General features: G+C 45.8%; 1 protein-coding gene across 1 annotated transcript in view; it reads left to right on the top strand.

Annotated features, from left to right (window-relative positions):
• MTUS2 (microtubule associated scaffold protein 2) overlaps positions 1-21173 on the top strand; it is a 486382-nt gene that overhangs the window by 350868 nt on the left and 114341 nt on the right. Inside the window, exon 6 of the mRNA XM_088460265.1 lies at positions 2253-2464. Within this exon, the coding sequence (XP_088316391.1) occupies positions 2253-2464 (212 nt within the window). The remainder of the gene's footprint in view (positions 1-2252; positions 2465-21173) is intronic.

The following is a 21173-nucleotide window of genomic DNA, read 5'->3' as shown; positions in this document are numbered from 1 at the left end:
TAATTTCAGTCTTTACTGTGTAACCCCAGACTCCAATCCCTTACCCAAGTCCCCTTTATACCTTTCACCGGTACCCTGTCCTTGACATCTTATCTCATTCTCGATCTCCATACTCAGTCCCTAAATACTGTTCTTGTTTATTAAAGCCCAAATGAATAGAATAGCAAATAACATGTATAAGACTAGAGCCTAAATTACTTGAAGCCAGAGCAAATTGAGGCCAAATAAACTGGAACACAAGTAAGATGGAGCCCAGATGGTAGTCTCCAAATACCGGAGTGTAAACGTTGGTGCATGGAAAACTGCTACATTTGTACATTTGGAATGTGTTGTTATTATTATAGAATTGTTGCTTGTTAGCAGTTAAAATAAGTTTGGGTTTCTCTGACCCATAAGAGAATTTGTACCTGTTTGTTGGGAGCAAATGGCTGTGCTTCTTCCCATAAAATGTTCCCTATCCATTGCTGCAAAATGATCCCATCCCACAAATACAAATCTAATTTTTCCACTTAAGTGCAAAATGTACAAGACAAATGATAGCTATAATCTAATTGACTGTTATGGGCAACATCTCTGCTTTCCCTCTTTATGAGGTCTGATAAATCTCGTCCATGGTCTTCATCACACAAGCTGACTGGAAAGCCATATACTGTACTCTACACTTAGGAACTTGTAACTTTTAGTTGAAGGAGCATTATACACTGATTTGGCCGAATAAAGCCTTACACTACTCAGAATTCCACATTGCAAAAGGAAATTGAAGCTGAAAGCATCAGATTTTAATATACCATGTTTGTTTATACCACCGAAGAGAAGTGACAGGTGAGTCCCATGTGAGCGGTAAGAATAGCTCCTGGAACTGGCTGTTATTCACTTTACAATTTCACTTTTTCAGTAATACTCGGACACAGCGGAGCTGCCTAGGTGTGAGATCTCTCAGCACCACAGTTGTTAGGGAGTCAATTTTACAGTAACCTCCTCACAAATGACAGTGCTTTGAGTAGTTAATTCTTCATTATAGTATATGTCACCATCCCCACTGATTACATACTAGCGTGTACTTTCCATGCCAATGTGTTTTCATTTGCATTGCATTTGTGTCTCCTTTGTGCCATGCATTGCGTTATTGTGGTGCTGCTGTGTGCACTGCACTGTTTTGCAGTCACGCTGTGACAGTGGTTTACCAGTCGGTAGGTCTGCAGTGAAAGTGATAAAAAGAGATGGATTCCACCAAATTCCTATCTCTGATTTCAGCACCATATGCTTGGACAGCTCTGCATAAACTCCCGTCTGGATATATCAGTCTACAGTGGTTAAGACGCCTGTTGGCAGTGTTACTGCTAACAAACTTCTCCACAGTTGTCCTGCTCCCTGGCTAATCTCACTCTAATCTGTATGTAATTTCATTAAGGCAAAATGAGCCTTACCAATCTTATTGGCCTTATAGAGAATGAATCCTGGTCCCTATCAAAGCACTTAACCCACTAAAAACAAAAACCAACAAAGTAAGATTGTGCAGATTCTAAAAACCAACAGCAAATGCATGGGCAGAAAACACAGCTTTGCAACCTCCAAATGGTACGTAAAAAAAAAAAAAAAGGTGCAAGCCCAGGGGATGACTTTAACCACAATCAAAGATAGGGCAATCGAACCCTTATGTTTAGTAGCAAATACGTTTTGAATATTAATTAAATGTGAAAATAGTACAAACACATAGACAAAAGAAAACCTATTACACATGAGGTCTAAATGCAAAATACCTAAAAAAAACCCTGTATTGGTCATTAAAGTCAAATATAAGAATTAACATGCCTAAACTAGTAATAATAAAAAAGATGGTGCAGATAAGTAAATATACTTTGTATAAATGTTCCTTTATCTTTTTCTGCATAATGTCACACATATTTTTAAAGGTTCTGTTTGAAGGTGGGTTATTTTACTGCAAAGAAAAGAAAAAAGTAAGTAAATTTTTGATGTATTAGCACGACCCACATGTAGCAGGCTGTTCCTCCCCTCCAATGACTGGTACTGCGCAGTTGAGTGCTTAGGAGGTAGAAGTCACCAATGACAATAATAATATTGTTACATTATGTTGGTAAATTAAAATACCTCAAAAGTGTTTTTTTTAAGGGACACAGCCCATTTTAAATTACTCAAACCTCGTAATGCTTATTAGTAAATGGGGGTTGGATGTCACAGGTTTGCAACATATTTACTGACCTACAACCCATTATTATATATTTGCCTTCAAGGACACCCCAAGCTGAAACCGACCATTGCAAAGAACGGCTATGCAGCCAAGCCAGAGGTGCATAGCCGGGACGCCGATCGGCAGATTGTACAGAGATTGAAGGAGAAATACGAGGAACAGACTAAGGAACTTGTATGTGTCCGAGAGGAACTTAAGAAAGCGAGTTGTGGATTTGTAGTTTTTGCCGTCACAACACAGTATTTCTTTAATAAGGTAAGAAAGGAAAACGTATTTACATCTTTATGTATTTGTTATATTTATAACACCAGTGTGCCGCTTGCTTCTTGTGGCTTTTCCACAAATCTAGGCCTCATAGCGTCTAATAGTAAATGGAGGGTTGGAAATCACAGGTCATAGTGCCTCTGCCATTAATGCAATATTGTTGTGACTGTCATCCCCCACACACTGGGATTCTCCTTTAAATACACGCTGAGATCTTTAGGAAGACATTATTAGCAAGTGGGAGTGTATTATATCAATACTGACAGGCATGCCACTTGCTGTGTCTCTAACAAGAGATAGAACAGAACGCCAGAGGATAATTTATATGTGGAGTGGAAGGGAAATTGAAGCAGACACAACAGAAGACAGACCTGTGTGCACATGCTGACATGTACTGGTGTGTATGAGTTCTTTCTGTTTCTTCAAACACCTATATATATATATATATATATATATATATATATATATACTACCGTTCAAAAGTTTGGTGTCACTTAGAAATGTCCTTATTTTTGAAAGAAAAGCACTGTTTTTTTCAATGAAGATAACATTAAATTAATCAGAAATACACTCTATACATTGTTAATGTGGTAAATAACTATATTAGCTGCAAATGTCTGGTTTTTAAAGGAATATCTACATAGGTGTATAGAGGCCCATTTCCAGCAACCATCACTCCAGTGTTCTAATGATACATTGTGTTTGCTAAGCGCGTTAGAAGACTAATGGATGATTAGGAAACCCTTCAAAACCCTTGTGCAATTATGTTAGCACAGCTGAAAACAGGTTTGCTCGTTAGAGAAGCTATAAGACTGGCCTTCCTTTGAGCTAGTTGAGTATCTGGAGCATCACATTTGTGGGTTCGATTATACTCTCCAAATGGCCAGAAAAAGAGAACTTTCATTTGAAACTCGACAGTCTATTCTTGTTCTTAGAAATGAAGGCTATTCCATGCGAGAAATTGCCAAGAAACTGACCATTTCCTACAACGGTGTGTACTACTCCCTTCAGAGAACAGCACAAACAGGCTCTAATCAGAGTAGAAAGAGAAGTGGGAGGCCCCGATGCACAACTGTGCAAGAAGACAAGTACATTAGAGTCTCTAGTTTGAGAAATAGACGCCTCACAAGTCCTCAACTGACAGCTTCATTAAATGGTACCCACAAAACGCCAGTGTCAACGTCTACAGTAAAGAGGCGACTCCGGGATGCTGGCCTTCTAGGCAGAGTGGCAAAGAACAAGCCATATCTGAGACTGACCAATAAAAGGAAAACATTAATATGGGAAAAAGAACACAGACATTGGACAGAGGAAGATTGGAAAAAAGTGTTATGGACACACACTTTAAGCTTGAGGTGTTTGGATCACACAGAAGAACATTTGTGAGATGCAGAACAAGTGAAAAGATGCTGGAAGGGTGCCTGATGCCATCTGTCAAGCATGGTGGAGGTAATGTGATGGTCTGGGGCTGCTTTGGTGCTGGTAAAGTGGGAAATTTGTACAAGGTAAAAGGGATTTTGAATAAGGAAGGCTATCACTCCATTTTGCAACGCCATGCCATACCCTGTGGACAGCGCTTGATTGGAGCCAATTTCCTCCTCCAACAGGACAATGACCCAAAGCAGACCTCCAAATTATGCAAGAACTATTTAGGGAAGAAGCAGGCAGTTGGTATTCTGTCTGTAATGGAGTGGCCAGCACAGTCACCAGATCTCAACCCCATTGAGCTGTTGTGGAAGCAGCTTGACCGTATGGTATGCAAGAAGTGCCCATCAAGCCAATCCAACTTGTGGGAGGTGCTTCAGGAAGCGTGGGGTGAAACTTCTTTGGATTACCTCAACAAATTAACAGCTAGAATGCCAAAGGTCTGCAATGCTGTAATTGCTGCAAAAGGAGCATTCTTTGACGAAAGCAAAGATTGAAGGACAAAATTATTATTTCAAATCAAAATCATTATTTCTAACCATGCCAATGTATTGACTATATGTTCTATTCATTTTGCAACTCAAATGATAAATAAAAGTAAGTTTTCATGTAAAACACGAAATTGTCTGGGTGACCCCAAACTTTTGAACCGGGGTGTGGTTATATATACATATATATATATTTACAGTATGTATATATATTTACAGTATATATGTGTATATATATATATAAATATATATATATATATATATATTAGGGGTGTGCACCGGACACTTTTCGTGTTTTGGTTTTGGATCTGGATCTTTCTTCGTGTTTTGGATCTGGATTGGTTTTGCCAAAACCACCCTTCCGTGTTTTGGGTTCTGGGTTTTGTGTTTTGGATCTGGATTTTTTCTTAAAAAATAAAAAAAAACGCTAAAATCACATAAATGGGCCTTTTTTTGTTCCTACGCTATTAATAACCCCAATAACATTAATTTCCACTCATTTCCACTCTATTCTGAACACCTCACACCTCACAATATTGTTTTTAGGCCAAAAGGTTGTACCGAGGAAGCTGGATGACTATGCTAAGCGACACAAGGGGGCGGCACAAACACGTGGCCCATCTAGGAGTGGCACTGCAGTGGCAGACAGGAAGCCAATCAGCGTTATGGTGCCCATTTGCATGTAGCACGAACCCGGGAGATCCGTGCTACATGCATCTGTGTGATTGGCACAGAGCAATGACAGGTCCGTGAGACCCGTCTGTGCTGCTGTGGTAAAAAAAAAAAAAAAAACCTGTGTAAAAAAAGAAAAAAATGGCGTGCACCCCCCCAAAAAAGAGCAACCAGCCCCGGGCATTAGTAACCCAGTGCTGGGTGTGCTTAAATACAGGGGACAAACGACGTAGGGGTCCCCTGTACTTAAGCACAACCAGCACCGGGCTAGTCAGAACCAGCGCTGGTTGCCAAAATACGGGGACAAACGACGTAGGGGTCCCCTGTATTCTGCGCAACCAGCTCTGGGCTCTGATCCGGTCCTGGTTCTGGAAATATAGGGGACAAAAAATGAGTAGGGTTCCCCTGTATGTTCCAGAACCAGCACTGGACTTTTTCTAGCGGGGGGCTGATGCCACAGCCAGGGGAGCCCTTTCACCGGGCCCCCCAGCCGCAGCATCAACCCTGACCGCTAGTCAGCCCAGGCCGGGGATCCCTGGAGAGCTGGGGACCCCCCCAATAAAGGGGTCACCCTCTCCAGGGCACCCCAGGCCCAGGCTGATAGCCCGGGGCTATCCCCGCCACCCCTGGTGGTGGTGGGTGGTGGGTTGATTGTGTGGTGTGGTGTAAATAAAGAATATCAAACATTGTCTTTACAAGTAGAACTGCAAGTCCCAGCTAGCCTGCCCCGCATGCTGGTACTTGGAGAACCACAAGTACCAGCATGCAGGGCATTAAGGGCCCACTAGTACCTGTAGTTCACCTGTAAAAAAAATGTTTAAAAAAACACAGGACACACACACCGTGACAGTATAAGTTTATTAAACATACATACACACACACACATGTACACATACTCACCTATGTAACCTGTAGCATCGGTCCACTTGTCCGGTAAAGTATCCCTAGGGGACCTGTGAAAAAAAACATACTCACCATCTCCTATGCGAGGTTCTGTCCTCTTCGTTCCAAAGTAGGCATCCCCGGACTTGGCAAAAAAAAAAACGAAAACGCGATCCACGAACTTAGTACCGTTCTATAGAACGGTACTTCCCGAATGAGAGCTTAGCGGCGGGGTATCACCATGGAAACCCCGCTGCTAAGCGTTCATTGGCTGAGAGAGGTCATCTCCCGTCTCTCAGCCAATGAACGGCTCCCTCCATTGTAGTCAATGGTGGGAACCGCAGGGTAAACTTTAATAACCTTGCGGCTCCCAGCATTGACTACAATGGAGGGAGCCGTTCATTGGCTGAGAGAGACGGGAGATGGCCTCTCTCAGCCAATGAACGCTTAGCAGCGGGGTTTCCATGGTGATACCCCGCCGCTAAGCTCTCATTCGGGAAGTACCGTTCTATAGAACGGTACTAAGTTCGTGGATCGCGTTTTCGTTTTTTTTTTTTTGCCAAGTCCGGGGATGCCTACTTTGGAACGAAGAGGACAGAACCTCGCATAGGAGATGGTGAGTATGTTTTTTTTCACAGGTCCCCTATGGATACTTTACCGGACAAGTGGACCGATGCTACAGGGTTACATAGGTGAGTATGTGTACATGTGTGTGTGTGTGTGTGTGTGTATGTATGTTTAATAAACTTATACTGTCACGGTGTGTGTGTCCTGTGTTTTTTTTAAACATTTTTTTACAGGTGAACTACAGGTACTAGTGGGCCCTTAATGCCCTGCATGCTGGTACTTGTGGTTCTCCAAGTACCAGCATGCGGGGCAGGCTTGCTGGGACTTGCAGTTCTACTTGTAAAGACAATGTTTGATATTCTTTATTTACACCACACCACACAATCAACCCGCCACCCACCGCCATCAGGGGTGGCGGGGATAGCCCCGGGCTATCAGCATGGGCCTGGGGAGCCCTGGAGAGGGTGACCCCTTTATTGGGGGGGTCCCCAGCTCTCCAGGGATCCCCGGCCTGGGCTGACTAGCGGTCAGGGCTGATGCTGCGGCTGGGGGGCCCGGTGAAAGGGCTCCCCTGGCTGTGGCATCAGCCCCCCGCTAGAAAAAGTCCAGTGCTGGTTCTGGAACATACAGGGGAACCCTACTCATTTTTTTCCCCTGTATTTCCAGAACCAGGACCGGATCAGAGCCCAGAGCTGGTTGCGCAGAATACGGGGGACCCCTACGTCGTTTGTCCCCCGTATTTTGGCAACCAGCTCTGGTTCTGACTAGCCCAGTGCCGGTTGTGTTTAAGTACAGGGGACCCCTATGTCGTTTGTCCCCTGTATTTAAGCACACCCAGCACTGGGTCACTAATGCCCGGGGCTGGTTGCTCTTTTTTTGGGGGGGGGCACGCCATTTTTTTCTCTTTTTACACAGGTTTTTTTTTTTTTTTTACCACAGCAGCACAGACGGGTCTCACGGACCCGTTAGTGCTCTGTGTCAATGACACAGATGCAAGTAGCACGGATCTCCTGGTCCGTGCGTGCATCTGTGTCATTGAAATACACAGCAGCACAGACGGGTCTCACTGACCCATCTGTGCTCTGTGTCACTGTCAATCACACAGATGCATGTAGCACGGATCTCACGAGTCCGTGCTACATGCAAATGAGCACCATAATGCTGATTGGCTGAGAGCCGTGACAGACGGCTCTGTCAGCCAATCAGCACTTTGCCCATTAAAGGCAAAGGCATTTTTTTTAAAATGGCCGCTCGAGGCAAAACCTCGAGATCCGACAGCAGATCTCGAGGTTTTGCCTCGGGAGAGGGATCCGGGGCAGACAGGGAGATCCGAGCTTGGGCTCGGATCGCCCCGGATCCCCGAAGTTCGGGTGGGTTCGGTTCTCAGGGAACCGAACCCGCTCATCCCTAATATATATATATATATATATATATATTATTTAGGATGACAGAGTGGTACAGGCTGGTAGGGCAGGTATATTACTTCCAAGATTCTGCCCTATGTGAGCTGAGCAAGGAGATTGTTCCAGGGTTCACGTGAAGATGATTTCCCTTTTTAAAAGGGGAATGGGTATGTTGCTCAGTGATTATTTTTGTAGATTATGCCCAGAGTAGCTGCTGACTTTGCTTTCCTTTTACATTTGATCTGTATGCTACCCTGGGAGCTGTACTTACCATGATGCTACTAAAACTCATCCTAACTAATCTACTGCATTAAACTTGTCAATTTTCTGGATTTCCCCCAGGCTGGCTTTGCGTCATCTCAGCCCCACCCCCTGCTATACCATGTCACTATTACAGGCATTGTAAAGCAGTGAGTGGGGCCAACATAATGTTATTCAGCGTGGATAGTGTCATCAAACTTCCCACTTCACCCAGGAGGTGGGCGGCCTCAGACCTTAGGAATGAATGGTTCCACCACTGAATTAATGACAATATGTAGTTTTACCCAGAATGTGTGGACAGGATGACCATATATGGTGGTACAGACTTCCCCTATAAGTTATATAAATAGTGTGGGCAGCAGCAAACATCTTAGATAACAGTTTCTCAAACTCGGCCCTCAGGACCCCGAATAGTACATGTTTTCCAGGTTTCCTCACAAAATTACAAGTGAAATAATTAGCTCCACCTGTGATTTTTTTTAAATGTGTCAATGAGTAATAACTACACCTGTGCATCTGCTGGGTGACCTGGGAAATGTGCGTTGTGTGGGTCCTGAGGAACGAGTAGGGGAACCACTGTCTTAGATAATTAGTATTACAATGCCATCTGTACTAGAGTTTGTACATGGTTTACTTACTTTGGGTACAGTAGACTGCGAGTAACCCCTTCTTTTATTTCTTCCCAGCTGTATTCCATGCTTTTCTGTATTACTTTATACTAATGGATCCTTTTTGCCAGGTTGCTTTCTACTCATGTTTGCATCTTTGTAAGTTTGCTTTATGCTTTTAACCAGCAGCGGCTCCTATCTTGGATGAGGTTGGATGAGGGGGTTGTAGACTGTGGTAATTTCCCTGCATGTGTGGTATGTTCAGTCTGAGCTTCAGTCACCTGCATAGTCGTTGCCAGTGATGTCTAGTTGCTGATAACCAGCGAAATCCCAAAAAGTGTGGTGGAGCTGGGTGGTATAGTAAGTCCATCCCTTCAGACAAATATTACAAATGAATGATAAGCCCAGGATGAAGAGATGGATTACGACTTTGGGGGGCCAAGGGCACTTAAAACAGGTCGATTCACTATGGTCTAATATTCAGAGCATCATGCACCAAAGAGTCCCAGGGGAGAGACCAGCCACAATGAAGTAATTGCAGATCAATCACTGACCCGTCACGCGCATGTCTCATCACATGCACTAAATGCCAGGAAAATTACAGCCGCGGCCACTTTCAGGCATTTTGTGCAGGGCTGAGATACCCAACGGGGGACATATCGGAGAGGTAAGTATTGGAAAATATGGGTGCAGGGTGCGGGGCCCGTGTGCACCACACACCCTGCACCCATTATGGATATGCCCCTGACCACTCCCTCTGCTGGTGCCCCACCCCTATTGCATTTATAGGCAGCCCAAAGGCCTTGTTCATCTAACACAGGGGTGTCTAACTTGTGGCCATTCAGCTGCTGTGGGACTACATATCCCAGCATTCCTGCCACAGTTTTAGCATTCCCTAATAGCAGTGTTTGCTGGGATGTGTAGTTCCACTTCAGATGGAGGTTGATCTAACAGATGATCCGGCTCTGGGTACTGATGGCCCCCCACGCTCTGCCTAGACAGAAATGGACACAGCATATCCCATTCACTTGTGTTGTTCATTTTGATTCCTTGTGTGTGTTGGAAATATGTGTGTACAGGGGAATCGGTATATAATGCCGGAGGCTAAATCAAATACCGACAGCGGCAGCCCGGTGGGTCGAAATCCAGACACCGCGATGTGAGTACCCTAACCCTCCCCACTCCGGCCCCTAACCCTAACCCTCCCTTAGGGGTGCCTAACCCTAACCTCCCCCCTAGTGCCTAACCCTAACCTCCCCCCCATGAGTGCCTAAACCTGACCCCCCCCTCCCGCACCCTAAACTTAACCCTCCCGGGGAGTGCCTAACCCTTACTTCCCCCTAGTGCCTAACCCTAACCCCCCCTTCCCCTAGCCTAACCTTAACCTTCCCTGGGGGTGCCTAATCCTAATTCCCCTCGGGGGTCCCTAAACCTAACCCCCCCATCCCCAGGCTAAGTGTATATTTACCTGGCAGAGAGGACGATCGGTCCGGCGTCCTTGGCTTTCTGGCGTCGGGGTTAACATAGGCATCGGTATTTAGACGCCTATGTAAAAAATCCCTTGCAAAAATGCACCTGCCGCTACTCCTACAATGAAGAAAACACCTGCTGCAATTAAGGGAACCCCTCTGGAATCAATTTTGCTATTTTTGAACTGTGTTCCCTATTTATTTATTTGTTTACTCCCCAAAATTAAACATTATTTTTGGGGGTGTCCCCATTTTTTTTATTGGTCATTCCCAGGGGTACAGGCTATTTTTTTTAAGCCTGCTCTCCTAAACCCCAATTCTGCACTTTTTTTTCGCCATGTAAAACATGGTGAAAAGTTATCCCCGTTTTTTTACATAGACTTTTCGCACCGGCGAAAAGTCTTTGTAATTGAATATGGGCATAATTGAAACATGCGAAAATGACGTCATCGGCATTGCATTCAAATTGAATACGGCCCTATATAGCTATGCGGTAACATTGCAGGATGCTGGAACATCAATGTCGCGTGTAATACACTGGGTCTCTTTGGAGCTAAATTGTAGATGTCCGTCTCCCAACATGTCACTGTTACACAGTGGCAAGATGGCACCGCGCATACTAGTTAGGTCAGTGGCCATCTTGGTAAGGGAATGAAGTTTACCCTCAGGAGCCAACATGGAGTCTGCGCAGAAGCTCACTCCATTGCTGTTACTGCTTTGTCTAAAGTTGGGAACACACTAGACGACCTGCAAATTTTGCCGATGGTGGAGAAACTTACCTTCACTCGGGCCATGCAAGATTGCCTGTATACACTAGAAGATTTATTGAATGACGGAACGATGTGTTGTTCCGTCCTTCATTAATATGCACTGCACTGTATGCGATATCTTCAGATTGGCCTGCACTGCAGCCATTAGATTCCCACTGTATTTGACAGTGACACCTGGAAACAGTGGTACAACGGGATTGGTACCCCTTCATCATCATATGGGATAAATCAGATTTGTCATGACCCTTACCCATTAGGCCACAGCCCTTTTTCACGCGTGTGTCTCATGTAGCTATTTGAAGGGGGGGGGGCACTAATGCTCTTTCTGACCCAGGGCACCAAAAAGTCTAGTTACGGCTCTGGTTTAGTTTACCCTATCTGCAGCGCCAATATCGTTACGTGCGCCAAGTAGTGAGTGCATCTCAGACCAAACGTATGGTAGAAACATGGAAAGCAGCTGTGTGTATATATGAGAGCCTATTATCCTGTTTGGAGTCTCGGGAGACATTCCCACTGGGCTACTAATCAAGGGAAGAAATACAGCCTTTAAAGTCATTACTTTTAACTCAGTGTTGCTATTTTCTTGCACAAAGCTTCTTTGCACATCTATCAGGGAAAAAAAATCCTGTGGGTATTTACGAAAATCAGCATAAATGACACGGTATAGTTATTGCATGTGTACTGGATAGTGTTGACCTTTGACCCCAACAATAGTTTTCTCTGCTATGCCCATGTACTCCAGTGACAGCTCGGTCTGAATATTATCACTGTTGCACAGAATCTGATGTGCACAAAACTTTTTCAGGAAATTAAACAAACTTCTATTTTTTCTTCCTCTATGAAGATCCTTTGAGCCATCGCAGGTTTAAAAACCACAGATGTGATGCAAACAGGTTTCATTCTTTCAGAATGTCGATGTCAGCTCCCTCTTTATTAAAGCACAGTTCTCCATAATGACCTAAGCATACACTGGGAGCCAGAAGTCAATGGCACTTATTGTCAAGTATAATCCAATAAAGATTAATGATTTTTTTTTTTTTAGCTAATGACTGAAGATCTGTGGTGGCTACAGTGTAACTTGTATAAAAGGTCAGATACACTGTAGGATTAGTAATTAATTAGGGACCTCAAATCCTTTCTCACATTCTCACTTCACATACAGTATTTGACATTATTCTATTAAAATATACGTAAATCATTACCATCATTTATTCATATGGCTCCACAGATTACGCACGGAGTATAGTAAGTAAAATATGAATCTATATAATAATGAAGAAGAGAAAGGTTCAGGAGCTGACCGGTAGGCACGCAAAGAGAGGTGGGCTTCGCGGAAGCATTTGAAATCTTTAAAGAGTTGTGCAATTTTGGACGATCCCCCTTTTCCATCTTGCCCCTCCACCACGTAGCAGATACCACTTTAAAAGCAGTTAGTAGTTTTGCTTTCTATGAAGATTTTTGGAGTGCATAGTAAATATTTACAAATACAATGAAGCTGCAGACAGCAGCCGATTTGCTGGATTGTAATTCTCAGTGGAGGTGTGTAAGTGTAGAATGTTGTGTAATCCGAGTGCTGGTAGTAATAGTAGTAACCAGTCACAGTGTTAGTCAGGGCCGCCATTAGAAAGGATGGGCCCCGGTATGAAGGGGCATGGCCATGTGGTGGAGGTTGGCATAGTGGTTAGTCTTACTGCCTAAGCTCTCGGAGTGCTAGCCATGCCCCCAGTGTGACAAAAATGGGGGAGATGTGCGACTTGCGGGGATGACATTTCCAGTGAGGTCACGCCCATAGCAACTAGGTTTATGCCCCTCTTTGGCGCACACAAAAATCCCTACCTCTATTCAGAGAATGTTGGGAAGTACGCCTTTCGGACCCCCTTTTCCTGCATGTGTATATTAATAAATCCGGACAAATGTTAATTTCCAATTGCCGCAATTTGCATCAATAAGAAACTGCAATTGTCAGGTCTAAAGCCCGATAATTGATAAATATGTCCCTAGGTCTGAAATAATAATAGGGCAGCTCTTATTATTTAGGGAATCAGTTTGATTTACCGCCGGCCGCATGGCTCAAATCCCGACAGCGGAAGCCCGGCAAGGGTGAAGATCCCGAATGTCCAAAAGGTAAGTATAAATATAAACTAACCTAATTCTACCCCCTAACCCTCCTTTAGGGGTGCCTAACCCTAACCCCCCCCAAGTGCCAAACCCTAACGCCCCTCTAAGTGCCTAAACCTAACCACCCCTTCCCCGCAGCCCAGCCCTAAGTCTCCCACGGGGGTGCCTAACATTAACCCCCCCTTCCCCTAGCCTAACACTAACCTTCCGGGGGGTGCCTAACCCTAAATCCCCCCCGGGAGCACATAACCTAAAAGAGTCTGTCCGCGCCCGGCGCCCAGTTTACCTTTGATCGGTAAGCCGGGTGTCGGGCTCCAGGTGTAGGTCTAATGACAGGCGTCGGGATTTCGACGCCTGTCATTAGACACTTGCCAGGATTATACAGTCGGGAAGCCGGTGGTCAGGATTACGACCGTCGGCTTCCCGACTGCTTCCCTTATTTAGATAGGCCTCCCCTGGTCTCTCTCCCTGCACTGCCCTCTGCTGGGAAAATCTCTCAATAATCTCTCTGGATTTATGTTACTATTATTAATACATTTTGATGCAACTAAAAATTTAGAGAAGCCAACTGACATTAAGTATTATGTGAGCGTGCTAATATTTTCTATTGTACATTAAAACTACTCCGGTTATTGCACCAATGTTGGATCATATCTGTAAAACTGATGATCCCACATAATCCTGAGATTCTCCATGTGTTTTGATGCTGCAGATTTATGGGGCTTGAAAAGAGCTCTGGTGACATCTACAGGTCAATGTGCAGTACTGTGTAACAAAATTGTTACTGCAACTCATACCAGGGGGTAAATTTACAAAAGTGAGAGTTTTTAGAAGTGAGTTTTAGAAGAGATGTTGCCCATAGCAACCAATCAGATTCTAGCTATTATCTTCTAGAAGGTGCTAGTTAAATGTTAAGTAGAATCTGATTGGTTGCTATGGGCAACATCACTTTTAAAACTCACTTCTAAAAACTCTCACTTTTGTAAATTTTACCCCCTGTAGTTCATAAAGGACTTTTGACTTTTTACTGATTTCAGTTATACACATGTTTAATGTAGTATGTGTTATATCCCTGAACTGAAATGTTTAGATGTTATTCTTCCCTGTGTAATGTGCAGTGTACATATGGTAAGGAATATAGGCCCTCATTCAGACCCACTCGCGAGCGGCTGTCCGCTCGCAAGTGGGTCGATGGTCTGCACTGCGCATGCGCACGACGGAGGGAGCTCCGTCGTGTGCATGCGCGAGACGCGACGAGCGAAGGACTTTCCTTCGCTCGTAGTGTCTGATCAAAGGGGGCGTGCTGTCGATGTTGATTGACAGCACGCCCCCTTTGGTGGGCGTGCCGGGGGCATGCCTGCCAGACGGAGGCGTTCCCAAGGGAACGCCTACCGTTAGAAGCCGGCCCCACTGACATCACTGATAGAGCCAAAATCACTCCTGGTCTTGCGGTTGAGAAACTCAACCGCAGGCTTCTGCTCGCAGTGGTGATGGTCGCGATGGTCAAGACCATCGCGACCATCATCCTGCACGCTCGTATATGCTGTGGGTGGTGACCCACAGCTATACGAGCGTCCAGGAGGATGCTCCATTTTAATGGAGGTGGGCCCTGATTCAGAGCGAGCGCTCTGGTCAGAGCGTCCGGCTCTGAATCAGCGCCATAGATTGTAATCTCTACTGGGACAGACTGATATGAATGGACAAAGCGCTGTAGAATACGTGGGTGCTATATAAATAATTGGTAATAAATTGGGGAAACCTCTCATCATTTATGCTGGGAATACACTATACCAGACATTCCTAAATGCGGTCCTCAAGGCCCCCCAACAGTTCAGGATGTAGAGTTATCCATGGTTAAATCCAATTGACCGAGGTACTAATTAAGTCACCTGTGCTGAATTATCTGTGAGATATCTGTCCAATCTGGCTGGTTGCAATAAAAACCTGGTAATATATGGGAGCAAATGACATTCAAACATATGGTCCCAAACACTGGAAAATGGACAAAAACAATTGTTCAAATTGGTTAAATTAGTTTGATTTAACCAATGAACATGTTTGCCTGTTTTCCATGTTTATGATGAAATGGACGATTGTCATTTGCTCCCATACATTACCAGGTTTTCATTGCAACCAGCCAGATTGGACAGATGTCTGACCGATAATTGTATAGTGAAGGGTTCGACAAATCCTGGGGGCCATGGCAACCAGATTTTGCTGCCTGGCGACCAGATTTTGCAGGGGGAGAGGTAGCAGTTGTCAGCCCCAGCAGCGATCGTGGGCGTGCCAGCCCGTTGTACTGTGACAGCCATTTCATGTACAGGAGTGCATGTGCTGAGTGTCCCCTGCACTGACTCTTCACCTGCGGTGACTCCTGTTAGTCCCAGCCTGCGGTGCCTCCTGTTAATCCCAGCCTGCGGTGCCTCCTGTTGTCTGTCCCGTTCTGCACTGACCACTCCAGGGTGTCCCGGCTGTCTCCCGGCTGCATAGAGCTCCGGTAAGAGGGTCTATGCATGGCCGGCGGGTCTTTGTTTGCCTGGGGTTATTTGGCTGCGAAAGGGTAGTTTGCCTGGGGGTACCCACTTAGTTGTGTGGCTATGAGGGTTGCTTGCCTGGGTGGGATGGGTGAGCTGCTTAGTAATGTGGCTGTGGGGGGGTTGTTTGCTCAGGGGGGAAGCTGCATAGCAATGTGGCTGGAGAGGGGTGGTTTACCCCATTAGTGGTGTGGCCGTGGGGTTTGGTTGCCTGGGGGGTAGGTGTTCAGTAATGCTGTCCTGGGGGAAGGGGGTTCTGGCTCCTACACTTTCATCCTGGCTCCTAGATTTTAGAAAACTGTGTCGAGCCCTGGTATAGTGTATGCCCAGCATTAGACGCACCATGGTACTGGATTATCACTGGCCTCCTCTCAATTGATCATTTGCATCCTCAGTAATATTATGCTATTATTATGCCTCTGATGTCAGTCACTGTTTCTAGTTAAATAATCGCACATTATACATAGAGCATATTTTCCCTTTAAATATTATTCACTTCTCTCTTCTAATGACATTGTCTTTTATTCTTTATGTGTCCAAACACTGGTACTAAAATGATTATAATTCACTTGAGGAATGCCTTCTGGTTGTCATTTGTATTCAATACTATTATATCTTTGTCTGTTAATACCCTACCCAGCCTTGATTTATTACTATATTTGTACCCAATTGTAAATGTATATGCTGAATAAATTATTAATATTTTTACCATGATTATCGTCATCGTCAATATATGGTTAAAATGACGAAATCTAAATGAATTGAATGTCCCAGCCATTTGTACATGTAATTGCTGATTTATCATTGTTGATTCTGTGATGATTTGTTTATCTCTGGCAATCGCTCCATGTTGCGTGGTAGCCAGTAATATCTTGTTAGTGATGAATTGTGTCATTAGCATTTGTGGTCAGTACATGTCTCGTTTCAGCACATAAAAGCTGACTGATGCGCCAGATGACCTCTCACCTCAGGCCCACACTGTATACACTTATCATCTCTCCACTTAAACTAAATGATATGGGACAATGCAGACAGGCATTCCAGCCTCCCGGGTCCCCCAGGGTCCCATTCTCACTGGTGTCATGGGGAGGACAAGTGTCAGGAAGGCAATACAAGCACTGCCAGACAGGTTACAGATAGTTGCAGTTGGCAGTTTAGTTACAATAACAGGGTGCTGCAATGGGACTGAGGGCCCCTCTATAACCCCAATACGATACATAGGCTCACAGCATCTTAGGCCCTCATTCAGAGCCGCTCGTTAGCGGCAGTACGCTCGTTCCGAGCGATGTTTGCACATCTGCGCATGCGTACGCTTTTTAGTACGCATGCGCGAACCAGTCAGTGCGGCCGAAAATCCTTTGTACGCTATATAGCGAGTGCCTGCTATTTTGAGTGACAGAATGAGGCGTATGTGGGTGGTAACAGGGGAAGGTGCTTGAAAATGGGGAGTGGAGATCCGAACGCAGGCGTGCTTAAAGGTCAAAACGGGCGTTTTATGGGTGTGTATATTTAAAACAGCAGCGTCATTGACCACGTCACTGGGTTATTTTATAGCCAGAACTGCACGCAAATTTGTGGTAGCAAACACCAACCACAAGAATAGCGAGCAGTTCATACGCTGGTCGATGTACTCGATTAATCTAATAAATAGCGGACATGACGTAGGATGCGTGCGGCCAGGGGGCGTTTTTAACAAATAAACGAGCGTATGTTTTGATCGTTCGTTCAGACTTAGAGGTGTGAACACACTGCAATGTGCGTACGGATCATTTAAATAGCCACCCCTTGATTTTAAACGAACGACCGCAAATAGCGTGCGGCTCTGAATGAGGGCCTTAGTCCTTTCATTGACTTGGTAACTATAGAGGCACCAGCACATAACAGGTTTTATAAACTAGTAGCACTATATAATAATGTCCTGTCTACAGCTCAATGGGCCTTTATCTATATAACTGTATATTGGCCAGCAAGCTTAATTGAGTGAGCTACACTTTTCATTACCTGCGTATTGTGTAGACATAGGGCCTGATTATGAGTCGAACGCAGTGACTTCTGTGTCTGCTTCTGTTTCCCCAGTCACATCTGCGACTTCATACTAATACTATTATAAGTAGAGATGTGCGCCGACCCTCGTGTTTTGGTTTTGGATCTGGATCTCCCCTGGTTTTGGATCTGAATCTGGTTTTGGATTTTTTTCCTTGGTGTTTTGTTTTCGTGTTTTGGTTTTGGATCTGGATTTTTTTCTTAAACCATAAAAACAGCTAAAATCACATAAGATGGGCCTGTTTATGTTCCTACAGTATAATTAACCTCAATAACATTTCCAGTAATTTCCAATCAATTTTGACCACCTCACAATATTATTTGCTTCATCTAGTTAAGGCCAAAAGGTTGCATCCAGCTAGCTGGCTGACTAAGCTAAGTGACACAGTGGGCGGCACTAACATGTGGCAGTTCAGCTTCTAATTTCCAACACAGATACAGTGTGTTATACAGTGTTGGTTGGATACACCAATAGTCCACTTACTGTGACAGTAGTGCAGGGTTGCTGACGGTGTCCTCAGTTCATGGAATGCAGTGCTGCGGTGCTGGCAGTGTCCTCAGTGAAGGGTACCGGTGATGTCGGCAGTGCGGGGGTGCCAGCGGTGTCTTTAGTGCAGGTTTTCTGGCTGTGTCGGCAGTGCGGGGGTGCTAGCGGTGTCTTAGTGCAGGTTTGCTGGCTGTGTCGGCAGTGCAGGGGTGTCAGCGGTGTCCTCATTGCAGGTTTGCTGACTGTGTCAGCAGTGCGGGGGTGTTCTAAATGGAGGGTGCCGGCGGTGTCGGCAGAGCGGGGGTGCCAGCGGTGTCCTCAGTGCAGGTTTGCTGACTGTGTCAGAAGTGCAGGGGTGCTGGTGGTGTCTTCAGTGTGGGAGTGTCGGCAGTGTGGAGGTTGCTGACGGTGTCTTCAGTATGTTGGGCAGCAGTGCAGGAGTGTCGGCAGCGGTGGTGTTGGCAGCGGGGGATGCTGCCAGTGGGGGTGCCTGTGGTGTCGGCAGCGGGGGGTGCCGGCGGTGTCAGGCGGAGGTGGATTGCGGGTGCTATCTTCTTTTTATAATTTGTGCTGTTTTCAATGGGCTTAACGCTGATTGGCTGAGAGCCATGACAGACGGCTCTCTCTCAGCCAATCAGCATTAAGCCCGCTCAAAACAAAAAGGTTTTGCCTCGGGTCAGGGATCCGGGTCAGGCAGGAAGATCTGAGCTGCGGGTAGTTTCGGATCTCTGAGATCCGAACCCGCTCATCTCTAATTATAAGCTCTATCCTGGTGTACATTGTTGCCTTTGAATGTGCAAGGACTGGGACACCCACTTTGTGCATCTTTAGACGCAAGCATCGGTCGCACCGATATCTGGCGCAGATTCTCCGTCAGCGTGTAGCCTCCAACGTGAGAGATTAAGCGTCTGAGATCACAACCAGTTACGTGACCTCCCGGTCACCGCCCAGGAGCTATTAGCAGAGTATTTGGTGGCAGCAGGCCACCAAATACTACCCTTCCTGTTTTCGCAGGAGGCTCACGACTTTTTGGGTAACCCCCCCCCCCCCCCCGCACCACCAAAATAGTAGGCACTTCTCCAGCCTGGGCAGAATGGGGAGAACTTCTGCGGCGATCGCGGGTCCCCGTGCAGGGGGTGGGGCTTAATGACGCAATTCTGCATGAATAGTATCATTTAGCCCCGCCCTTATGTAAATTTGCACCGATCGCGGCAATTTTCAGCGAACGGGGCAGGGCTTTAATGGCGCGATACATCAGGCCCTGCCCCCCGCCGCGACCCAGTCTTTCTCCTCCCCCGGGTTCTCCCGGCAAGGAGATAAAAAATTTAGGCAAGTATGGTGTAATCTAGTAAGCAGAGTGAACTGTCACAGTAATGTACAACTGATGTGCTGGGAGCAGTAGTCCTCCAGGCAGGTTGATATAACAGGGGTCCTGATTCAGAGCCGGACGCTCTGACAGAGCGCTCACTCTGAATCAGGGCCGTCCCTTCTCCTTTTTGGAGCGGCCTCCTGGCCGCTCGCATAGCTGTGGGTGACCACCCACAGCTATAGCGAGCGGCCACAATGATGGTCGCAGTGGTCAAGACCATCGCGACCATCGGGCTTGCGACGAGACGCTGCGGTAGGGTCTCGCTGCCGCAAGCCCTGGAGTGTTTTGGCTCTATCAGACTAGTGATGTCAGTGGGGCCGGCCCCAGACTGTAGGCGTTCCAATGGGAACACCTCTGTCTGGGCAGCCACGCCTCCGGTACGCCCACCAAAGGGGGCGTGCTGTCAATCACCTCATTATTCGGGTCTCGCGTATGCGCACGATGGTGCCGGCTCCCTCGTGCGCATGCGCACTTGGGCAACATCAACCCGCTTGCAAGCGCTCAGCGCTCGCGAATGGGTCTGAATTAGGCCCAGGGTACACTAAATCTGTCCAGAATTATATTAGATGCTGAATATGTGATGCAGTTGTTGGTGCTGATGGTGGCTAGTGCACACCTGGTACAGCTTAACCAGTTCCACAGGGACATCACAGGTATAACAGCATTATGCAGAATATATAGATGAGAGCAGCCTGGAGCTTATTATAATAGTACAAAAAATATTATTTATTTATTAGGTGCCACAAAGTATGCAGTGCTGTACAGAGAATATTAGATACTGCCCAATATTAGATTAGACATTACCTTACATTTGCCCCTAATACTTGATCCCTCATTTCCCCTTTGCTGTGAACTGTCCTCTTCTTTTTTTTTTGCTTGGAAATTATATGACATTACTTACCACATTGCTGTGGCTGTGACTATATGACCCTTTTGATAAGATGATTTGCAAATATCTCTTATTAGCTTCTTTGCAGAATTAACTGTCTTGCATTGGTTTTTGTTGTCTGACAACTTCTTTTATAGTGAATGGGCAAAAGAGAAGCATGGCATAGCTATTTATCCAGGGATCCACATGCTGGAAAGATGGCTGCCACACACCAAAGTACATACCACAAACCTCAGCCTGACCTCCAGCTGTCTTGGAGCCCAGTAATAAGAAAAGGAACAGACGATTCGATTCTGCCTATGAAGCTTATACAGGGAGCATTCAAAGTGAATTCTGTCTGCTACAGGACCAGATTAACAATAGGATGGATGGGGCTTCAGCTCCAGGCATCCACATAAAAATAGGCCAATCATCATGACAGCGAGGGATGGACTGGGGCTGTAGATCTGCCCTGGCAGTCCGCTCGGTGCGGCACGCCCCATCTCTTCCTGGCCAAGAAGAGCGCACCAGCCCATCACTGCCGCCACCTCTTCCGCCTGAGCTCACATAGTGAATCCGGCCGCAGGGGGTGAAGGGCGGGGAAACTTCCGCCCTACTCGAGCCTGCCCTGAGGCCATCAGCCCTTCTGGCATTTGCCTTGATGACAGCAGGATGATGACCAGCTGTCCGGCTGGAAACATTGTCGGCCTTATTGATATGAATTTAAATTGTATTT

The sequence above is a fragment of the Taudactylus pleione genome, unplaced genomic scaffold, assembly GCF_031769625.1.
Source record: "Taudactylus pleione unplaced genomic scaffold, aTauple2 ptg000043l, whole genome shotgun sequence".
Taxonomy (NCBI): domain Eukaryota; kingdom Metazoa; phylum Chordata; class Amphibia; order Anura; family Myobatrachidae; genus Taudactylus; species Taudactylus pleione.
The sequence above is the reverse complement of the archived record's forward strand: the minus strand, read 5'-3'. Positions and strand labels throughout refer to the sequence as shown.